Source organism: Gallus gallus, chromosome 5 (assembly GCF_016699485.2).
Source record: "Gallus gallus isolate bGalGal1 chromosome 5, bGalGal1.mat.broiler.GRCg7b, whole genome shotgun sequence".
NCBI lineage: Eukaryota > Metazoa > Chordata > Aves > Galliformes > Phasianidae > Gallus > Gallus gallus.
Genome location: NC_052536.1, coordinates 14,827,581 through 14,849,672, shown reverse-complemented (window position 1 = coordinate 14,849,672; position 22,092 = coordinate 14,827,581). Strand labels below are relative to the sequence as shown.

The following is a 22,092-nucleotide window of genomic DNA, read 5'->3' as shown; positions in this document are numbered from 1 at the left end:
TCTCTTGGGGTTATCAGCATAACCCATCATAACATGCATACTTCTCATTTTCACTGTAGCCTTTTGTGCTAAACACTACAGTTCCCACAAACTAATCACTAATGCATCATGCACCGGTGCTAAGTACTGTAAAGTGAGGCACTAAGCAGGCTAAGTAGAAGAGAGAAATCACAAAGCATCATCTCCTGCTTACAAAAATGATTTAGAAACAAGTCATGAACCAGAATTACTGTGATTTTGAACTACATAAGCAATGTAGTAAAATGAAGAAAACAAACAGAGCTAACAGCATAGCTTGCCAGTATTCAATCCTTTACCAGCCCGAGGGTAAGGTATGTAATTGCTCCCCTCCCACCCACCCTCTTCATGTTATGTTGGCTTACCTTAATAAGAGACAGCAGGTTGCAGATAGTCCAGCAGATGTTAAATTTACCAGACATAATCTGATTAATTTATTTGTTCACTTAAATGATTAACAGCAATTGTTTGAGAGGTCTCCACCTTAAACCCTGATCAGATGGTATCCGTTTGTCCATCTCTTGTAGAAAAACGGTATAGAAAATATTTTCAGTTGTAGTGCCATCCCAGTCATGCAGGTCAGTCTGTTTCTGAGCGCTGTGAATTCAGAAGCTTTCAAGTTTTTTTGTCTGAACTTTATCAGAAACCAACAATCACATCTATGTGGCAAATCAAATAGTTATTTATTGGGAAAAATGCAAGTTTAGTACAGATATGAAATAAATTACAAAAAATGTTTTCAAAATCACCTCTCCAGGGTACTCAAATTAATTGAAGGTGGAGTCTCAGTGAAGCAAAAGTCTTTCCCACATCATCTCTTACTTTAAAGCAGGTCATAAAAATAATCCAGGCCTTGTCCCAGTTCCCAGATGGATATACCAGTGCCCAATTCTTTTGCAAGCTCTAAGCGCAACTGGATGGACTAAGACAAAGACACATAAAGCAATTAGCTTTTAGTCAGAGGCATCGGACACCCCATGCTGCCATCTCTCTCTGCCATTAACAGACTTTAAAAATAACCATCCTTGAACTTCTGAAAAGCCCAAAGTCTGTATTTCAAATTTGCTCTGGCTAGCAAGCGCTCATTCAGTAAGAGACAGTTCATTACACCGCTTAATTCAATGACCTAATGCACGATAACCAGCTAAATAGACAAAATGCCACAGAAATAAATCTGATTTATGAACTATGCAAAGGACTGTTCTAATTTCAGCTATCATTTCCCAACGTGCAGAAATTCTAACTCTTCCCAGAAATTTCCCAAGGGTAAAATAAAACTTTATCACTGAAGACGATGAGAACGGCCATCAGGATCCTGTACATACCATTGCCTTCTCCCAGGACAGAGTCATAATTTTCGTTATCAGAATTCTATATTTAAGAGATTCTGGGAGATGAATTTTAAAACGTATCCTTATCGGTGCTACTGCCACTGATGTAGATTTGGTTTAGATGCTGGTTTACAAGGGAAGTAACGCCACAATTTGTGTCCCGTACTTCTCTCAGATCAGACAATAAAAACAATTATTTTTCTTTGAGTCTTTTACTTTCAGGTTTTCTTACTTTGAAGTGCAGCACTGTTTGAACAGCTCACACCACAGGGATATCCTTAAAACTCACTTCCATAGGAAACAGAACAAAATGTCAAGGTGTCATTAATACATCTACCAGGCCTGGGCTTCATGCCTGCCTTTAGCTAACCACAAACAAGTCAGTTTTGAGCAGCTTAACCTTCCAGTGGTTACAACATTAAAAAGGGGAACAAACACACTTTTGAGTGGGGAAATAAACCATAATGCAATGTTCCATTGACCATTTTGATTGCCATGATGTGAACAACTCTTTGATTCACTTCAGCATACAGTCTCTAAATATTTCATTACAAGTCTTGAAACCTACAGGACTGAATGTTCTTGCTCAGGCTAGCTCTGACTCTAGAAGGGTGAAATCCTTTCACAAGAGCAGAGAGAATGTAATGTGATAACATGCAGCACAATCTGTCTTTTCTCTGATAGATTTGCAGTGAAATTTTAAGGCAGATACTAGCAAGAACATAGTTAGACACAGCAATTCATATCCCATATGTGCTAGTACTTCCAGCTGCATTAGACTAATGAAGGGAAATATAGTTGTACCAACAGAGCATAAGACAATATTCCCATTCAGAAAAATGGAGCTTTGGAAAATTTTACAATAGGATAACCATATTGAATGTCTCTGTTTTCTCTAAACATGATGTACTTCTTCTACAGAAGTCAGCAGAGGCCTAAGATACTGCCTTTAGTTTAATTGGAGAAAATCTAAAAATAGCTCACTAGGAATTAAGGCAAGTAACCATTTATCATGTATTCTGGTACACTGCAGACTACTCTGTGGATAGAAACTGTATGTCCAGCCAAAGGACTTCAGTAAGGTCAAAGTTGATCAGAGGGCAAATTTTGTCAGTCTCTTCTCTGACAATCCAGCATCTGTTAGCACATGAATTGTGTGCTCAAACAGCTCCTTTCAGAGCTCTGGTTTGCCCTGGTGTCTCTTATCTCTAGACACAGCACAGCTTCAAAGATCCCCTGAACCCCATTATGCCTTAGCCAGAAAAAAAAAAAAAATCTTGCACAGGAAGCTGAAGCCTTTTATCATAACAACTAACACAGGGTGAATTCTTTCACAAAAGTCCAAAACCAGTTCAGTATTTTATAAAGTGTCTTAATCATCCAAGTCAAGTAAATACTTCTTTCCTTTTACTACCCTGGGCCAGCAAAAGTCACACCTACCTTCAGTGTTGGATAGAAGATGGCGTGTTTTCCTCCTTTATTTCTTAAAAAAAAGAAAAAAAAAAAGGAAAAAAACCAAGTTGTCACAATTGCTTTAGTAGACTCTCATACAACTTTTAGCTGAAAAAACAGTTCTATTCCTTCCAATAAGAAGGAAACAAAGACAGTGCTTAAGAAAACTGCTGACTTTATTGTGAAACAGATACTGCTTTTAAAAATAAGATACGCTAGTATGTTCGGTACCTGGGAATTAATATACCCACACCAAAGATAGAGACCACCTGCAATTTAGTACCTTGTTTGAGATTTTCTACCTAGTGGCCATTTCATTCTGGATGCTGAAAGACTGACGCTTTCTCAAATTAGACACTTTTGCCATCAGCTTCCACTCAGCCCACACCTGCACACTGGCTACACTAGTTACTGAGGACAGCATAGGGCCAAAATGTTCTCTACTGCTCTTCCATTTCTAACGCAGACATAAGCTTCTACTCCTGCCCTCCTCTGCTGTAGACACAAACATGTCAGAGCACGTGAATCCAAAGTGGTGGGGAAAGACAAGCAGTTAGGGGAAGGTACCCCTGCGCTGTATATCTAGAAGTCAAATAAATGTGCAGGTATCAGTTACAGGAATATCTATCAGAGTATATTGCAAGGTATTTATTTACTGTATTCTAGTGGCCTTTGGGAGGACAACATTTAAAAGAGGTAAAAAGGCTGACAGCTAAAACAGAGACTCCAAGACTTCCAAGAAGATGCAAAGTGAAAAGGAGATCTCACAACAGAAATGGGTTGATATTGGATTCCAGTAAGTACACCCCGATATCTTGCTGCAACTGGATGCAACGCTGTAAAACCATTCAGTACTAACACAGAGATGTGCCTAAATGTCACATGAAATGCATGAAACTAAATGTTTATCTAGAAGAAGATAAAGACACTTGGTTGTCAGATGCAAACTGCGAACAATTTTCCCAAATAACTGTCTTCTATGTTAAACTAAATACTAGTATAAAGTGTACGGGCAGGACGAGCTTCACTGGACACAAATGCCAAGGCTGCATTTTAAACCTCCAAATAATGAGAGGGATGAGTTAGAGGTTGTCTCAAAGCATCAATTCTCCAGTTAGGCTAGAAGGAAATGCAGACTGCTTGGGTGGGCCAAGTGGATGCTGGCTGGTAAAATCACTCATCTTAAGCAAATGTGTACCTATCTGTACAGTGCACTTAGAGACAGTAGATTTCTGCAACTATCTGTAGTAGTTAGTCTCTGCCCACTATAGTACTTCGCTTGAAGATTATTATTTGATTTCTTAGCAATTGCAGACACGCAAGATTTCCAGGTGAGGTGTTTTACTATTGCCACATATCCAGGCTTTCCTGCTCTTCCTATCCAAAATAACTGAACTGTCACAAAGCAAGGTGATCACTGAAAGACCTCCCTTAAATAAGCCTCCCCTGTAGTCAGCTGGCCACTGCAGACATGCTGAGATGCACGACTGCCTGCCAGCCACAGCATAGCTCTAGTTTAGGATGATTTTCTGATCCAGTTTGTTTTATGCTTCGAAAACTCTTTCAGAAAGCCTACAAACAACTGCCTTTCAAAGGCAAATGAGGTAATGCTACTGCCATGCCTTCTCTTTTCCACGTCCTGTTTGGAAGAAGACATTTAGGAAATGCTTCAAGAATGAATCCCAGATATATGCCATTCAAACAGAGCCCTCAGATTTACTCTGGAGAGCAAGTTGTCATCATGTGGCCATTGTGCCTCCAACTGGATTTTGCATTAAAGATTAGTAAAACTAAGCCTCTGGTTTAGTTGTCTTTAGGTAACATGAAAAATCTCTTAACTGTTTTACACAAAGTAACTGTGCAGCAGGATACTGAAGAATTAAAAAGGAAAGAACACAGATTTCAGTCCTTTCAGAAAAACACAGTAAATAAATTGAAACGCTGCTGACCAGCAGGTAAATATATTTTTTTTTCTGATAAGAAATGCATGTAGCTGAGGAGTTTACAAGGTAGGATAAAGTTGCAGGTTGAAAGAATCCAAGAAAATTAATTATAAGTATATAGATAGGACAGGGCTTTTGTTGTTGTTTCTTTCTTGAGTTTAAAAATATTTCAATCCAAAAGGTATTTTAAAAAATGTACTAACAAAAATGTACTAACACTGCTGCTTTTTGCTTAAAGCACCCCAACGTGCATTTCACTCATTTTCAGTGGTGCGCTCTCTTCATGTTGTCAATGCATTGGATAGTATACAAGATAAAGTTTTGGAGCGACACTAAGATTTTGTTTGTAGAATTTTACCGTATTTTTTATGTTTGTATACAATATATAGCAAATTATTACTGAAGCTTAATAAGATTTTGCTGTTTGTTTTGAATGAATTTTTACTAGCATGATGAATTCTCTTCTCATTTAATGACGAAAAAAGAAGACAGTTATTAATCTTTCTCTTCACACTCTTGGGAAAACATTCCCAGTCTTTTTAAACAACTTCCGTTACGCACCTGATAAGCCATAATATTCTCTATAATCCAGTTCACATAGTGCAGGTCTGTTGCTGACCAATCTAGTCAGTAGGACTTGTAAAAGCTCTTATATTCCGCAGACTTGTTGGAGAATTACATTTGGCTGAGCATTGGTAATCACCCAACAGCTCACAGTACTCATTTCAGATGCACAGTGTAAATGGCACTCAGCAGATAATTTTGATGGATAACTTCTAAAGATATGACTCATCAGACTTCTCTTCTGAAGATTGTTTTAGCTTGTATTATTTCATTAATCCTTCCCTGGTTAAAATCCCTTGCCTGAGGCACTCTTATACTACAGTTCGGTGTTGACACACAGATCACAAACATCAGAATTTCCATTTACTGATTTCAGTTACATAGTACAGTTAACTGGTAATTCGCTGTGTACTGGGCCATGTCTAAGAATATTTGTAGAACAGTTAGTTAATAATTGTAACTCACTTTTTGTATTCAAAGTAGTGTTCAGCAATTTGTTCATCCCAGACAATCTTTGGTTTGTGCTCCTTCAAGGTTTCAATGTACCTACAAATTAAAAACACAGATATGGAATTAACTTCTTTTCTTAAAAGCAGTTATGAATTAAATAGCAGACAATCTTGAAAACATAGTTTTACCGTGCTTACATGTCAAACATTGTATCAAAATGTTCTTGATTACAAATGCTTTTCTCAGCCACATTTCCAATTTGTCATGTTCATGTTTTTAAGCTTTTTTATTTAAGCAAAGGAATTAACATTCATTAGTTAAGAAGATCTACAAAGACACAGAAGACTATGCTTCAATATTTCTATAGCCTAATTCTTATATGCCAAAGCACAGGAACAGAAGTCAGTCCTAGAGGCTAATTAAGGCACTTCTTAATTTTAGCTCACTATTATGTGAAAAAAAGCCCTCCTATAAAAGGAACTCGGTTAATGTTCTAAGAATGCAATAAAAAATGTAAAGCTTATTTAAAAGGAAAACCTACTACTAGGAAACCTTTAGAAAAATTATCTACACCACTCTTTTCTTGGCATTATTTTTTTGCAATGGACATTTTGAATGGGAGATTGTCTACCTTGTATCGAAGTGACACAAAGCAAAGACAGAAAATTACTTGTACACAAAAACTGCGCAGGGAACCAGTGTGGAATAGTTAGGATGGTCTAAGCTGGTGCTCTTTGTTCCCAGCATTGTCTCAGTGTAGAGAGAGCGTCTCCCTGTGTCTGCATCTCTGACTGCACAACTGAAACAATGCTGCCTGCTGCCTCTTGGAAGTCCACCAAAAGATGGCAAGCTGCTGCCAACGACAGAGACCACATCAGCATCACAGTCATGAGAGGAGTCTCTATCACATGTTCTTCCATCTCTTCTGCATCTTTGGCCAGCAAGAAGGCTGACTTTAACTCTGCTGATGACTTTCTGGACTACATATTAGGGGGTTTATCTGGCCATGGTCCATTGGTTTTCTGTTTTTCCTTGGGGACTGCATCAGCAATTCAAATCTCAACTCCCATCAGCAGTACTCCATCTTTCTCATGGAGTACTCATATGAATCAATCACAAGCAAATACAGTGGTCATAAGTAGCAATAAAGATTATTTTTCTATTAGTAGATATTATAGAAAATGTATCTTTCATAATACATCTCATTTCTTCAATAATATCTCTGCTCATGGCAAGATTTGCTGGGAGAAATATGACTTCAAGTCTGATTTGAAATTTCTACCTCCTAAATAAAAGTTTTTATGAATAATTTTCATCAGATATCACCCTGATTTTGTCATTGCTGAAACTCCATTTCACTGTATAGGAAAGAGAGGGAGAGAGGGAGAATTTGTAATTCTGTTTGAAAAAGGTTCACTCTCTCCTTCCCTACTGATCTAAATTACAACATTCAGCATTGCAGCGAGTGTTTTCTTTCTTTTGTTGAGGTTAGCTCATTCGTATATTGGTAAATTGTCACCTACTGCTAGAAGGATTAGAAAGTATTTTCATTTCATATTTAGGCCAACCCAGATGTGCTACTTCAGCATCTACATAAGCAAAACCAAACAAACAGAAAGGTAGCAGCTATTGCACTATTCCTCACCACACACATGCCCAGCAACAACAAACCTTTTCAAATAATCCTAATGAAACCTTGGTACCTTCCCTACCCTTTTTAAGAAGTACAAAATCTTAAGTTGGCAAATATGTAAAGAGATCTCGTTTTGTATACTGAACATTTAAAGATAGCTTTTTAACCCATTCCAGAATGGTGACTTCAATAATGATGGGAAATACAGAATGTAGGACCAAGATGTTACAGCCAAGAATTACCAGCCAAGGTAACCTGGCACACAGTTTGCTTCCTGAACACATATCCTTTGATGGGAAATTCTCATTTCTGTTGCTAAAAAAAACATGATTATGGAATGTCCAACATACATTTGAGCAAGTTTTAGAATCAGACATGTAACTTGCAGCAGTCATTACGGCCTACTACATATACTATATTATTATTTCAAAGCTGTTCAGACATGCACCTTATTTAATGAGAACCTGTCCTGACCATGCACAGGAAATTTATTTCCCTTTCTCCTGCCTCTAGGCATTTATCACATGGTATGTAAGAGCAAAAATGAATGAATTCATCTTTAAATCACATGTAAAGTGATGATGCTAGCTCCAAGCTTGAGTTCAGGAAAAAAGAAATATTAGGCACAAAATCATCACTGCTTTCCATTAATCTTGGGGGTCCTACTTGAAATGCATTAAGTTGTTATTAACGTTGTCTGTATTAAGGACAACAAAAATTCAAAGTACAGTGTTAAATACAGTGAGCTCCCGTTCACTTTGAATTCTACTGCATGCAGACAACTCCCACATATTCCATTCTTCTCTACCCTATCTGTGCATTGTATGGTAGTGCTACACCAGCACAGATTGCCTCTTAGCCGAGGCAGTACTTGACTCAACAAACGTGTAGTTATTTAAGAAAAAACAATCACAATTTTCCATCACACTGAGCCAGACAAGCACGGGATACAAGATTTCCAGATTCATTTCCAGGTTCTGAAGGAGGAAAAGTGATGGGCAGAGAGCTCATCACAAACAGCCTTCTCTCTTCTCTCTACCTTACATCACTCTTTGCCTTTCTGCTCATATTTATTGCCTTTTTTTTCCCTCTCTTCTCTTTCTAATTTCTCCCTGACTCCTTCTACTCCCTCTATCCCAGCTCTCATCTGCTTTTATATATTCTTGTCCACACTAATTTAGACTAATTTATTTTGTTCCTTGTCTATCAGCTCTTAACTTATTACACATCTTCTTTTACCAACCAGCTTCAGCAGCTAGGGTATGGTAAAGACTGAGAGCTTGGCTTCACTGCCTTGCACTACATATTTCCCATGATGCTGTGACCATTTGCAAAGAAAGCTGTGCTCAGTTTCTCTGATCCTAGCCTGAAGCAACATCAGCATGGGTGAAGCACCTGAGCTGCTGAAGCTAGCTTCTAATGAAGCTCCAATACAACACAAAGAAATACGCAGGGATTATCAGGTATAGTAGCAAAAGACATCTTAGCTGTGCACCCACCTCCCAACCACTTGTTCTAGAACACAGAACTACCACTGCGGCTCAGCTAAACAGGTCTTGGTTTAACTTAACCAAGTGCACATAGTCCACATACGCCAGCTGTTACCATTATGCAACTCTAACACTCCCCGCTGGCTCATAAACCCACTGGACAGAACTCAAAAGGAACATATGATGGAGTATCTGCAAAGTCAGCCCTGGCAGAGAGGTGGATCGATGAGCAGCATGAACATGGTTACGCCTACACGTGGCTGCACATTTAGCTGACAAATAAAGGATCCAGAAGAAAGCATCTCAGAATGTATGTCTGCTGTCCCTTTCCTAAGACAATTTTCTACCAAAATGTGAAAGATGGTATGGCACTGAAATATGTTAAAGTAAAAATAGTCATCTGTTGTTCTTCTGAAGAAAATATTTCTCTTCATGGATAATGCTTTTTTACCAAGAATATAAGGATGTTTTGTGACAAGAACAGACATTCTAGGAAACTATATCTTCAGATATCATTTTTAAACTAGGATTTATTTACAGATGTTAAGATTTTTAATCATCAGGTGCACTTTGATGCTTTTTTTCTAGCTCATGTAAGCAAAACTGACTAGAAACAACAGGTCTCTAACTAAGAGGAAAAATCAGTCTCTTGCTCTCCTAGTCAGTTAAACTACGTGACCTTTGATGATGTGCATCATCAGAAACTTCTGTTTCTGAAGATTCTCATCTGTTCCTGCTGCAGCAAACCAGCCTTATCTGACACAGTATCTAACCTGAGTGAAAGCATAAAAACCTACTATCCAGCTTGTAGAAGGGGTCTGTGCATGCTGTGTGTATGTTGAATGGGAATAGCCAGAAACTCAAACATAAAGTGAGTTATGCACACACAGACAAAACTAAACCAACATCAGGCTCAAATGCAAACCTGTTTTGACTACAGTATGCACAGACAAACAGGAGAAGACTGTCGCTACATGTTTTCTTTTACCAGTCTGCTTCAGGTGCAATAGCCTTAACTTGGTTATTAAACCCTGAATATAGCAGGAACTGCATCTCCATAACTGTGCTCACAAATGGTTCCTATCCACAGCAACAGATCTTTCAGACTGAACTAAATAGGACCCATCTTCTCCTTTCTCAGACAGCTCTACCTCTTAATAAAAACCAGAGAAAATATGCAAAAAGGTTGTATTCTACAGCTCAAGAGCTTGGACTTCTGATGTAAAACAAATCTAGAGAAACAACTACAAGATGGTATTCATGGTAGTACTCCTAAGAACATTCCTAATCTTGGTATGTATAATTCAAACAGTATTGAGCAGACTCCCTGCTGCTCTGTGTACATCAGGGCACTGCATGAAAGGACAAATAACTTTCTTCAAATCAAGATTTTTTTAGAGGAAGTATACACAGATATGTATAATCTAGTACTAGGGGACATGGTTTAGTGGGCAATATTGGTGGTAGGTGGACAGTTGGACTAGATGATCTTAAAGGTCCTTTCCAACCTTAAATGATTCCATGAGTCAATGAAGGCTTTTTGTTAGTGTCGTCTTTCAACTACCACAACACTTTCACACTGTAGCTGTTCAGGCTTTACTTATAGCTTTCCTTTTGGTGTGAGAAAATGTCAAGGAAGAACATAATCTGGAGACATTTTAAGACTTCACATCCGAGTAAAGCCAGCGTTGCTAGTGAGAGAAACAACTCTTTAAAAAGGTGCTTTTTTTGCGGGTAGTGAGAGAACTAGAAAGATAGGGAATTGGCCAGGAGAAATTATACAAAACCGATGATGGGCTGTCATAGTTCTGAATATGTCAAAAATAATTTTGAATTCAAATATTCCATTTTACAGCCGCAGCAGAAAATACTGTAGTTTGCGTCTGAGTCTCAAGCTTTCTTTTTGGCCTTTCTGCTTTCTTTTTTAAAGAACAATTCTAAAGAATATCTGCAGAAATGCTGAATATACGAGAAGCCAGAGAATACCTTCAATGGTAATAAATGAAAACATAAAAGGAATGAGAATGTGAAAAAGGCCTATATAGATATTTTGCATTCTCATTCCATTGACACCTAAGACTGCAGATTGCAAATGGTAGAGAAGTCTTGAAGTTTATTAATCTTTAAATATAAGCCTTTATAATAGCTTTGCGAGCATGCATAAATTCATGAAAAGGCTAGCTGCAGTCAGAAATTGCATAGTAGTATATGTACATATAAATATATAGTAATAAAGAGTGTGAGGATCCAAACACGCACTGCTGAGTGGTAAGTGTCAGTGACAGACTGAACAAGAAGGTAAGCTTCCACCAGACCGGACCCACAGGGATTCTAAGCATCCTTTTACCCATTTGCTCTCAGCATTCAACACTCAGTAACAAAATATTTACTTACAATGTGCAAGCATAAACTACTGACTTCAAAGGTGGTAAAGTCGTATTCCACTATATCCTTTTCTTAGGCACTAAACAATCTGGACTTCACTTAACACAAATTCCAGAAGCTCTCTCAGTAGCTAATAAGATATCCAAGAAAAAGACAGCTAGTACATACATTGGAGGATCAAAAGAGCAAGCTAACAAACATGAAATCAGATTGTGCTTTGAGGATTCATGCATTCGAGTGGGGTGGAGAGCACATCTAGAAGCCTTAATTTATTTTGTCTGCAAGGTGTAGTACTTAAAAATAGTTCTGTTAACATCTTTAGACTTTTTCATGTAAAACAAAACCACATGCAGTATTTGTGATGTCTAGGGCAAATCCAAGTAGCAGTTCAGAAAGAAGGAATCTATAAACAAGCACCAGTTTTCTCCGTTAATCCTTTCTCTGTTGATTTCAAAAAGTGCAGAAAGGCAGCCACGTGCTGCTATTTTTTAGAGCTCTGGAGATGTAGAAGAAAGTCGAGCATCCTCTTCTTGCTGTCGTCTCAGGGGAACAATTACCATTAAACCATAGTTTTAATGCCAGCTGTAGTGTCTTACTATAGGTAAAGAAGGAAGCTGGAACACAGCATTTCCACATATAGGGGTATTAATAGTGCCCCTTATCCTCATTTAGCGGTTTGATGAAGAACAAGTCCTGTCTGAGAGCTTACTCAGTACTGAAGCAGGCGAATTACTCTAGGGAACTGAAAGTACAGCTGAAAGTACTCTAATGGATGCTATCTCTTCTCACTGTAACCAAAATGGTTCTCCTTTATAAAAAGGAAAACAAAGTTACACCTATATATGGATGAAAGAATAGTAATAACCACAGATGAGGCAGAAAAAGATTCGCGTATTTGAGGTTTTGACTCAAACTGACAGATACAGGAGGAACACTTCAAAATCTCAAAGAAAACAAGAGATTTATTTCTGAACCAGTAAATAGTTCCCAGACAGCAGGGCCACACCAGGCTGAGGTAGAAGGTTTGCGTGTCTGTTTGGATATCTTTAATGTTGCTGTCCAGCAGGTGCATTTTATTTTGCAATAAATAGAGATTTAATATTTTTGTTCTTATCCTCTGTTTTTCAAGATGCTTACGTGGGTTACAAAACATGAGCTTTCTTTTCCCATGCAAATTATTGATGAAAGCAGCTATTTACTAAGTCATTTTTTTCCATATGCATCAAGTTTGCATATATTTTCTATCAGAAATCTTTGTTGTTCTGGCTACATCTAAAGACTCAACTTCCTAGCTAAAGTATCACACAACACTTTCCTATGCATTTGTTCAGTTAGCTGTAGATTGTTCTTTCTGATTTATCCAACCTAACACATGACAGATCGCTGATTACAGCACGGTTTGGTTATGGCAGCCCTTGCTGTCTTGAAAGAATGGCTTCTTTTCCTTTAAAACTCAGCTTTGTTGTTTGGATACCTCTTTCTTCTCTGGTCAAAGCGTACCTTCCTGTTAGGTAGCAGGTAACAGTAGAGCAGCTAGCTATGCTAGAACAAAAAACAGGATTCAGGCAACCTCACAGAAATAAAAATGCAGATGAGAACTGAATGTAATTAGGCATGCAGTTACAGAACAGCTCAAAGAATTGCTCTATTTCACCTGTTTTAAGAAGTTTTGTTTGACTACTAGCTAGAAGATTTATTTGCTTTTATGAACTCAGTACATAACTCAACTTGAAGTCCACAATAAATACATATCTTCATTTAGTTTGACTGCATTTGCACACTATAGCAGAAATGCTAAGTCATGGCTTGAAGCAGTGATTGAGCACCTGGTGGGAAGGCAGGGCCAACCCAGGGGAGCTCAGCTGCATGCAATCAGATCCAGGATCCACCCCTTCCCAGACCTCTTTTAAGGGTTGGCAGTGGAAGTGAGGGGATCTTGCTGGAATTCCCTGTGTATCTGAGGCCTTCTGAAGGTAAACAACTGTATTTATTTATTCCTGTGTCTTTAGCCTTTGCATTTGTGTAAGTTCTCGCTGCAGTCTAGGACTTTGTTACTCTGTTGTCATTGCTGTGATCTCCATAGTGTCACGCACACATTTTTATAAATATGACTAGATAGTAGAACCGCAATGTTGTCTTTGTTATTCCTCTTTAAATTAATACCAATTAGGCCTACTTCTGGACAAGGCAAGAGTAACAAAATTCTCTCCCAAATTTAGGAAACAGGTCACCTCAAGGTTAATGCAATTCCATTTGTGACTCGTTTCTGTTATGAACTACACCCCAAAAACCCCTTTCCCTTCTAAGCCAGAATCTTTTCTCCTACTTGAAGCTTTAAGCTGAAATTAAGGGAGTTGGGGGGGGAGGGGAGGAGCAGATGTGCAAATAGTCTAACATATATCATTTATTAACTATAAAATTGATCTAAAGTAGATCCTCCCCTCTCTCATAATTAAAAATCATTTCATTAGCCATTATAATTTCCTCTGCTGGGGATGACTTAAAGCCTGGTTTAAAGCAAATGTTAGATTATTTTGCAGATTTAAAATGGATCACATTGTGAAAGCAAACTGATCTTCCTCCAAACTCTTATCACCTGCAGCCAATAATGCACACCAAGAAACCACAGATTCTTATTAGAACTAAAATAAGACACACAAGTGGCAACTGCCTCTAAAAATAGAAAAGAATGCTTTTTCTCAACTGCTCAAAAACATTGCATCATGGAGCTTTTCTTGCCCACATTACCACTAATAAAACTGTTATTTACACAAAACACAATTAGAGCGTGCTCTTTCAATCCCCAAGTTTAATTCACCTGTTATGTTTCATCTAATTCCTGCAATGTACCTTGTTTACATTGCATAGCAAAGTGGCAGTTCAACAGGTTTATATTGTTTGCACAATATGATTATTCTTCTTAGGGCTGATCAAAAGCCAAGTGTGGTTTTGTGAGATATTTAACAACCTTATTCATGCGAGTTGTTCTAAATGCAATTGAAAACATTCTTATATTACCTGTGAAAAGACACTACAAATGGTGTGGCACTGATGTGTCAATAGCTGTACTTATTGTAACACCATATGTTAAATCATATAGTCTGCACTTAGTTAACAAAATACTGAATTAGTTATATATCTATTTTAAAGTAAGTGTAGTATTTCAACTGTTCCTTTTGGAACAACAACAACAAAAAAAAGAAAGCAGGAGATGTCATTATCACTAACCTGAGTCATGAAGGTACTACAGTAAAAAATGTAAAGAGAATATTTCACAAAAGGACTGTCAGCAAAGTACCTAACTGTTTTGTAGAGTGTCAACTTTTAAGGATTCCCACCATTCTAGAAAAAGGGAAAATCATAGGTCCTGACACCCCCCCTCCTCCACTGTTTTTTCTTTTTGGTTAATTGCTTGTTGTACACTTAGGGTTTCTTTACTGATCATCTCCAGAGAGAGAAGAGTTAATCTGGACCTTTTAAAGGGCAGTGTGGAGATCTGTATTGAAGTGAAATCTTTCTAGGTGCCTCCAGCATATGGGTAACTGGGAAAATAATGCTCTTTTCAGGGTAAGCCTTGGACTTCCAATGTTATTTCAGAAAGATTATACCCAAAGATGCTGTAATGAAATGCCAGAACTGGCTTTGAGCACAGTGAGAGCATTGCTTACTCCTATCACACACCAAGGTAGACCTCCACCGCAGTCCAGGATAAGAGTTATCTCAACACTATGGATTTGAGGATATGTATTTCCACTAGAAATTGCATGTACTTCCAATTACATGGTTATTGGAGAATATTGGTGATAGGTGGCTAGTTGGGCTGGATGATCTTGGCAGTCTTCCCTAGCCCTGGTGATTCTATGATTTTAGAGATAAGGAACAGTAAATAGAAGACAAATTATATCCAATAATATATAAAATCTGCCCTCAAAAATATCCATAATGTTGAAGTTAGATAACAAGTATCTAATATGTGAAAGAGAAGATGCTGAGTGAAAGAAATCTTACAGGCTCCTGAAATCCTTGAAAATGCTTCCAGGCTCCTAAGACAATGATATATCTAAGTAAGAATTGAAGATGCTGAGAAGCCAGCTGGTGATTTTTTTTTTTTTTTCCTAAGAGCTAAACCACCACCACACCAACATTACAGAAGCTTAATGTCTATTCTTCATAGAAGAAAGTCCTAACAAATTCTTTGAAGATGATGTATCATCATGTAGTGGTACAAGTATTAGTCCTTACTAGGTGGGATAATATAAAGGTTTAAACTCTACTCCAGCTCATCCAATAGTCTGGCTTACTGCAGAGGCTTAAGCAACACATGGTCTTTCTGGTTAAAAACTACTTATCAATATATAACAAAAATTAATGCTTGTTGACCCATATAGGGTTTTTTCAAGGATCAGCAGGTCAGTCCTAAAAAGAAGAGTTTGAACATAAAACTGCCAGTTTAAGGGTGCAGTTTTTGAAATGTTTAAGGATGAGGCACTTTCAAGCTCAGTACTCTAAATACAGTAGCATGCTCCATTCTTCCAAGAACTGGCATTGTAAGCAATGCATAATGAAAAAGTGAGGCTGTATATCTCTGGATGTGAGGCTGAACAAAATTCAGATATACCAATTTGTCTACTGTTCAGCTTCAGCTGTAAATAAGAAAAACTACAACTATGCAAGTTCTGTAGTATGCCAAGTTGTTTTTATGTTGGCCTTTTCTTTAATAAAAGAACCACAAATTTTAAAAGATTTCTAGACTACCCTCTTTATCATTGCTGGCAAAAATACATAGTTAATGGCGGTGACTATGTTGAAAAAATAGTGTTTTGTAGCTGAGAATTACTCTGTCAAATCATGTTGCTGTGTTCTTTGTGTCTGTTGTTTATTCCCATGAAAACTACAGGAGGCATTACTTTTGGAGTGACCCATGTAGAACTACTTCAAGACCTCTGGTCTTTGTTGAAAAGATAGCACAATTACAAGCTCATGCAAATAATGGCTAATCTTTCCAAAGTAATGCAAATCTCCTACAGTCAGTTCATTTTAAACAGGCCTTAGAACAATCCGGATGGCATACAATTCTTCCATTCTCGGCATGCCTTGAATTGAAGATGGGTTATAAAGTAATAAATTATATTTTATCCGATTAAAATGGAGATTTATGCCTCTCTTAAAAAAAATACTATCTTCATCATAGCAGTCAAGTAAATGCCTGAGCACATATATTTTAAATTTCTTGATAGTTAAACTACTACTAATACTGTGGCACTACTGAAAGAAAACCCAACACTGCACCATGAAAAAGCAGCAGAACATCTTCCATATCTTTGCTGTATCTCAGACAAATACTGTGTTTCTTCTATTGTTGATTTGTTTTAAGTTCTGCTGGACAAACACATCTGTGCTTGTTGATTAGATTTGTTAAGATTAATTTTTAAAGCAAAAACAGTATGCATATATTCAAACTGATTTTAAAAAAGAATGGTTGTTTAATTCAAATGGCAATGCTTGGAGCAGAAATCAAGGGGTAAAATGATGGCCAAACTATTTTCCTCTAAGTCAATGGAAAATTCAAAATGTAACACTGACTTACCTCTAACAAGCATATACCTTTTATCTTTCAATAAAGCAGCATTACTTTTCACGTTAACCACAATCACCATATCTCTACACAGTCAGTTCCAGTGCCTCACCACTGTCACTGTAGAGACTTCTACCTTTATATCCAGCCTAAATCTCCCCTCTTTAAGTTTGAAACTATCTCCCTTGTCCTGTTGCCACAGATCCTGCTGAATAGTCTGTCCCCTTCTCTCTTGTAGAATTATAGAATCACCAAGGTTAGGAAAGACCTCTAAGATCATCCAGTTCAACTGTCCACCTATCACCAATAGTTCTCACTAAAATCAGCTCGTCTTTAGAAACTGAAAGGCTGCTATCAGGTCACCTCAGAACCTTCTCTTCTCCAGGCTGAACAACCTCACTCTATACACAAAAAAACCTTTGGTTTTCTGAATAAATTGCTGATTTACAGGAATGGTATAAAGCAGAATTGTATTCATAGTGTATGTGGGATCTGTGTACATCCTAAAAGTTTGTCAGTATCTGGGGAAGTTAGCAACGTAGATTCTTTGGCCACATTTGAATGATAGAAGTTCACACTGTGCAAGTATATGAGTGAATTTAGACAGTAATTGTTCATATTTTATCTAAGTATGCTGTCAATGGTAAAACAATAGGACATTTTTGTAACTAAAGTGATGCCGTATACATTATACTGCTATAAGGTTTTCAAAATATTATGACTTTGCATTCCCTATACAAATAATCCAACATGTGCAGTAATCACCAATACAGCTGTCCTATTAATGGAAGAAGAAAGTCCTTAAAATGCCTATTGACAGTAAATCTAAAAAAGGTAAGTGTTAACAAGGGCATGCTATGTTTACGTGATATGCATACAATGAAAGGTCAAACTAGAAAGAAAAAACAAAGAAAAATTAAAGAACAAAGACAACTGCAAGGCATTGATGAATAAAAGCAGAGTGGAAGAAAGTCTGATATAATGTGGAAATGAGGAATAATGCTTTTTGTTTGTTTTTTTAAAAACCACAGCTTAGATCATCGGGAACAAAAAGGTTATCACTTTTCCTTTTTGCTTCAGCTTTCATTGGTGAGCATCGTTTTTTTTTCCCAAAGGCATAAGAAAAGCATTTGATTATTTCAATTTAAAAAATGAGTTTCACTGAATTAAGTCTGGTAAGATACTAAATAAGGTTCGTTGCCACAAATAAGTCAACTTTTCTTTCTTGTGTCAGGCCTGAGGGGAGAAGCGGAGCTTTCCTTTTCATTGCAAAGAGCCATTTCAAAACCATATGGTAGAGACATCACCTGGGAATAACTCCATTTGCCCCACGTATGTAATTATCACAAGCTCCTGCTACATTTGTATGCACAGAGATGAGGTATGAATGACCTTGTTAAGTAAAGAAATAAAAAAAGAAGAAAGCTATAAGATGAAGAGAAACAGATGGGACTGTCAGCTGTAGAACTGCAGAGCCCTGTGTTACACAGATACAAACAAGATGGAGAACAGTGCTTGGTTTAGATTAAAACGTCCCAGCTGTAGCCACTGGAAGACTTACTGACCTATGTTTGGGATTGCCAAGGCTTTTGCTTGTTCTTATCTTAATTGTGCTTGCTTTTACATAAGGTGGGGGGCTGTAATCTGTTGCAGCTACTGTAGTAAACCACAGAACTGCTTTAAACACATTACAGTCTATGAAGCACCTATTGGACCCCTTCAGAAGAACTTTTATTTCCTCACTCAGGATGGCACAGTTTTCTCCTTAAATCTAGAACTATTACTGCCAGATGACGGATTCTGTACTCAGCATCAAACAATGCTTGGTGAATCAAATTCCTGCAGTGATATAAAAGTTACCTCCTCAGAGCATAAAAAAGCAGTTTCTAATTTTTTTCAGGAAGGACTGATTCCCTAACTAGTCTCTATTGGTGATTGATTTTTGATCAGTTTTCTGATTGACTCTGTCACTTGCTGACTTGAAATCCAAAATATTATTTTGTGAGCAATCTTGGTGGGACAACGGGGAATGGTTTTAAACTGAGACAGGAGAGGTTTAGGTTAGATATTAGGAGGAATTTTTTCACTCAGAGGGCGGTGACGCACTGGAACAGGTTGCCCAAGGAGGCTGTGGATGCCCCATCCCTGGAAGCATTCAAGGCCAGGCTGGATGTGGCCCTGGGCAGCCTGGTCTGGTGGCTGGTGACCCTGCACGTAGCAGGGGGGTTGAAACTTGAAGATCATTGTGGTTCTTTTCAACCCAGGCCATTCTACGATCCTCTTTTTCCCTCCGAAGTTTTTCATCTGTGGACAGTGATTGCTGTTTTTGATCAAATGCTCAAAACATTTCCATACAGAGAACAAAACTAGGAAGAATAAAGAACTCACAGTAACACATAACTGACAGCCAAAACAGAGTAGCACACTGGAAAGGCCAAACCAGATTTTACTAGGTCAATTGTCCACATGGTTTCCAAGTCAGGGAGGGTCTAAATGCATCGTATGTGTTACAGCTTTCATAAGTTCACAAGAAGAGACAAAGAAGAAAATAAAAAATAAGAGGAGAGGTGTGTGGAGAAGATGAGTAAGCAACAGCAGTTCCAGTATTCTGGAAACTGATTCAGATCCTGGGAAATGAAGAGATAGTTACGTTATTACATCTATTAATTCACATTCACAACATACATTCTAATTACAAGTGGTTTCTGACCCTTTCTGGCCCTGTAGCCACTGCATGAACCTCTTTAATTACTTGCCTCTTTTGCTACAAAATACAATTAAGCAGTACTAATTCTCTGACACAAGATACTTTGTGCATGGAAGAGGCTATACCAACATAATTTAATGAATTTGACTGGCAGGCATTACAGATTCAGAACTGTAATTGCTCCTCCCATGTCATAACAGTGTTGAACTGCATCCACACTTCCATATCTATAATCTTGGTTGCAATTTGCTATTTTGTACCTACAAAATAAGAACATACTGAGCACAAGTGTGCTTAAAGAATTCATAAAACCATCAGATTGTCACAGTGTTTCACACTTCAGAATGATGCATAAACATCTAGCAATTAAGATCGAGGTGGGAAGACTAGCGATTAAAATGAAGAATCTATTTGGAAACAAGCTCTTCCTCTGGAAGAGACATGTCTGGGATGAGGTTAAAAATTAAACTAGACAAAAGCAACACCAATCCAGCCAGCAATAGTGGGGATTTTGTATAATAAAACAGTGACTCCTCCCTAGCAGCAGTTAGATGCATAAATATTTCTCAGAAATACTGTAGCAACTTTTGCAGAGGTCTAGAAAAAAATAAGGCAGTTATCAGAAAATTGTAAATAATTTTCCAATGGATTTCTGTGCATAATTCTAGAATGATCCTCACTAAGTCCAAAAGGACGCCTTGCTAAGAAGGGAAATGAGAAGCTAAGAAGCTAGTAAGTTAACAGAAAAGTAGTTTTAGGAAAGTATGAGAAGACTGTGTGACTTCAGAAGCACTTTGCTCTGGCTTATATCTAAAGCAAATTAAATTGTTCACCACTTAATATTTCCTGTCAGATTCAAATTTTGTTTTTAATACAAAGGAAAAACAATTCAAGAAGCTGCTCCAATTTTACAGATTAGGAAACGTCATTTTGTAAATAATTGGTTCCATAATTTTGAGTGCAGAAAGCAATACTGAAGCTTCACAGGACCAGAAATATTGTTTCATTCCATCTGTTGTTCATTATAAAATACAGAAAAAAAAAATAGAAAAAAACCCACATGGATCTGGTGATCTCAAAGGACTTTCCCTAGATTACTCTATGATCTATATGTAATTCAAACATCTGGAATTTTTTCACTCTCTTGAGTCTCCTGACTCAAGATTTCACAACTATTTAAAGAAGCATCAACTACTATCTGACTTGCCTCTTAAAAGTATTCTCAAAGGGAAAAAAAGAGTATGTGATCTGTTGTTCAGTTTGATTTTCACAGATACTAAGAAAACAATGCATTCATTAATAAAATATGTAAAGCCAGCTGTTGAGAACTGGTAGACTGCAGGGTGCTATGACTGCCTGGACTCCAACTTACCCCCACAAATGGTAAATACTTATGTATGGAAATATGTAAGGAGGATGTAACAAAGGTATCACCTGCACTGGTGCAAATTTTCACAAGGATGGCATATAGGCAAAAATGTGTAGCTAATCGTGGTGACCATGTTGAAAAACAGCATTTTGTAACTGAGAATTTGCTTTATCGAATAGTGTATTATATCCTTTGCATCTATTGTAGTTTCCATGGAAATAAATAGGAGGCATAACTTTCAGAACATAACTTTTCTGCATTGGCCAGCACTGAAAAGATGAAACTGGAGCTTAACATCTGTTTCTGAAAACAGCTCAGATGATAATATTCATAAATACAAGTAAAAATTGAGTAATTTACCTCCAGCATCTCTGGAACTTGACTAATTGACTGCTTAACCTTCACTGCCTTGGAAGTGCATTTAATAATGAAACCGCAATCACTGTATGCAAACCATACTAATAACTTCTATAATTTCTATACTCTATACCATTACAAAGACTAATGAACCTTGCTGTTTAGATTCATCATGCAAGTTAACTTGGTTAGAAAGTTACTCAGTTCTTAGGAATTCACCTTCCCATAAGAAAAAGTAGAAGAATTTTTCACTAATGAAGAAAATATTATAAAATAAAATACAGCTTCAGTTGGGTCCAAAATAAATTAATTTTCTGTGTTCTAAGACTGCTCTTCTATGTGAATTGAAGTATAGCAATGGGAGATGATGTAGAAGACTGACCTAAAAAGCTCACTCCTGAACCAAGCTAGAATACATTACACTTTTTGCTTCCCACTAAGCCAATGATCGATTGGTTTTGATTGTTGGTTTGATTTTTATAGTCTGTATGTAGTGTATCTTCACCATCATTCCCCTTAATGCATTTTTCAAAGTCCACTGTGAACAGTCCCAGTGTATGCCAATAGTGAAATCAAACTGAGTTAACACAATTACAAGAAAGTATTAGCCAATGAACAAGTTTTATCCCAGAAGATGAGTATCTAAAATAAGAGCATGTAAGAAATTGACTCTATTGGTTAATAGTGTAAGAAATTAGATATCTCCAAAACAAAGCTAAAAAGTCAGATTTATCTGCATTGTAAAGTAGTGAGAAAAAAGTTCACTTCTGGAAGCACGATACACAAAATGACAGTGATACAGTCGTACATCTGAAGAA

At 37.4% G+C, this 22,092-nt stretch overlaps 1 protein-coding gene across 4 annotated transcripts in view; it reads right to left on the bottom strand.

Moving 5' to 3' along the window:
* Nucleotides 1-646: 646 nt before the first annotated feature.
* CHID1 (chitinase domain containing 1) overlaps nt 647-22,092 on the bottom strand; it is a 103,850-nt gene continuing 82,404 nt past the window's right edge. For 3 of the 4 annotated variants that reach the window (XM_046941633.1, XM_046941632.1, NM_001199634.2), the window contains 3 exons: nt 5,774-5,854; nt 2,790-2,832; nt 679-940 (listed from right to left, as the gene is read on the bottom strand). In XM_046941633.1, the coding sequence (XP_046797589.1) occupies nt 842-940; nt 2,790-2,832; nt 5,774-5,854 (223 nt within the window). In that variant the 3' untranslated portion in view covers nt 679-841. The other variant, XR_005860037.2, reaches the window with a different exon arrangement.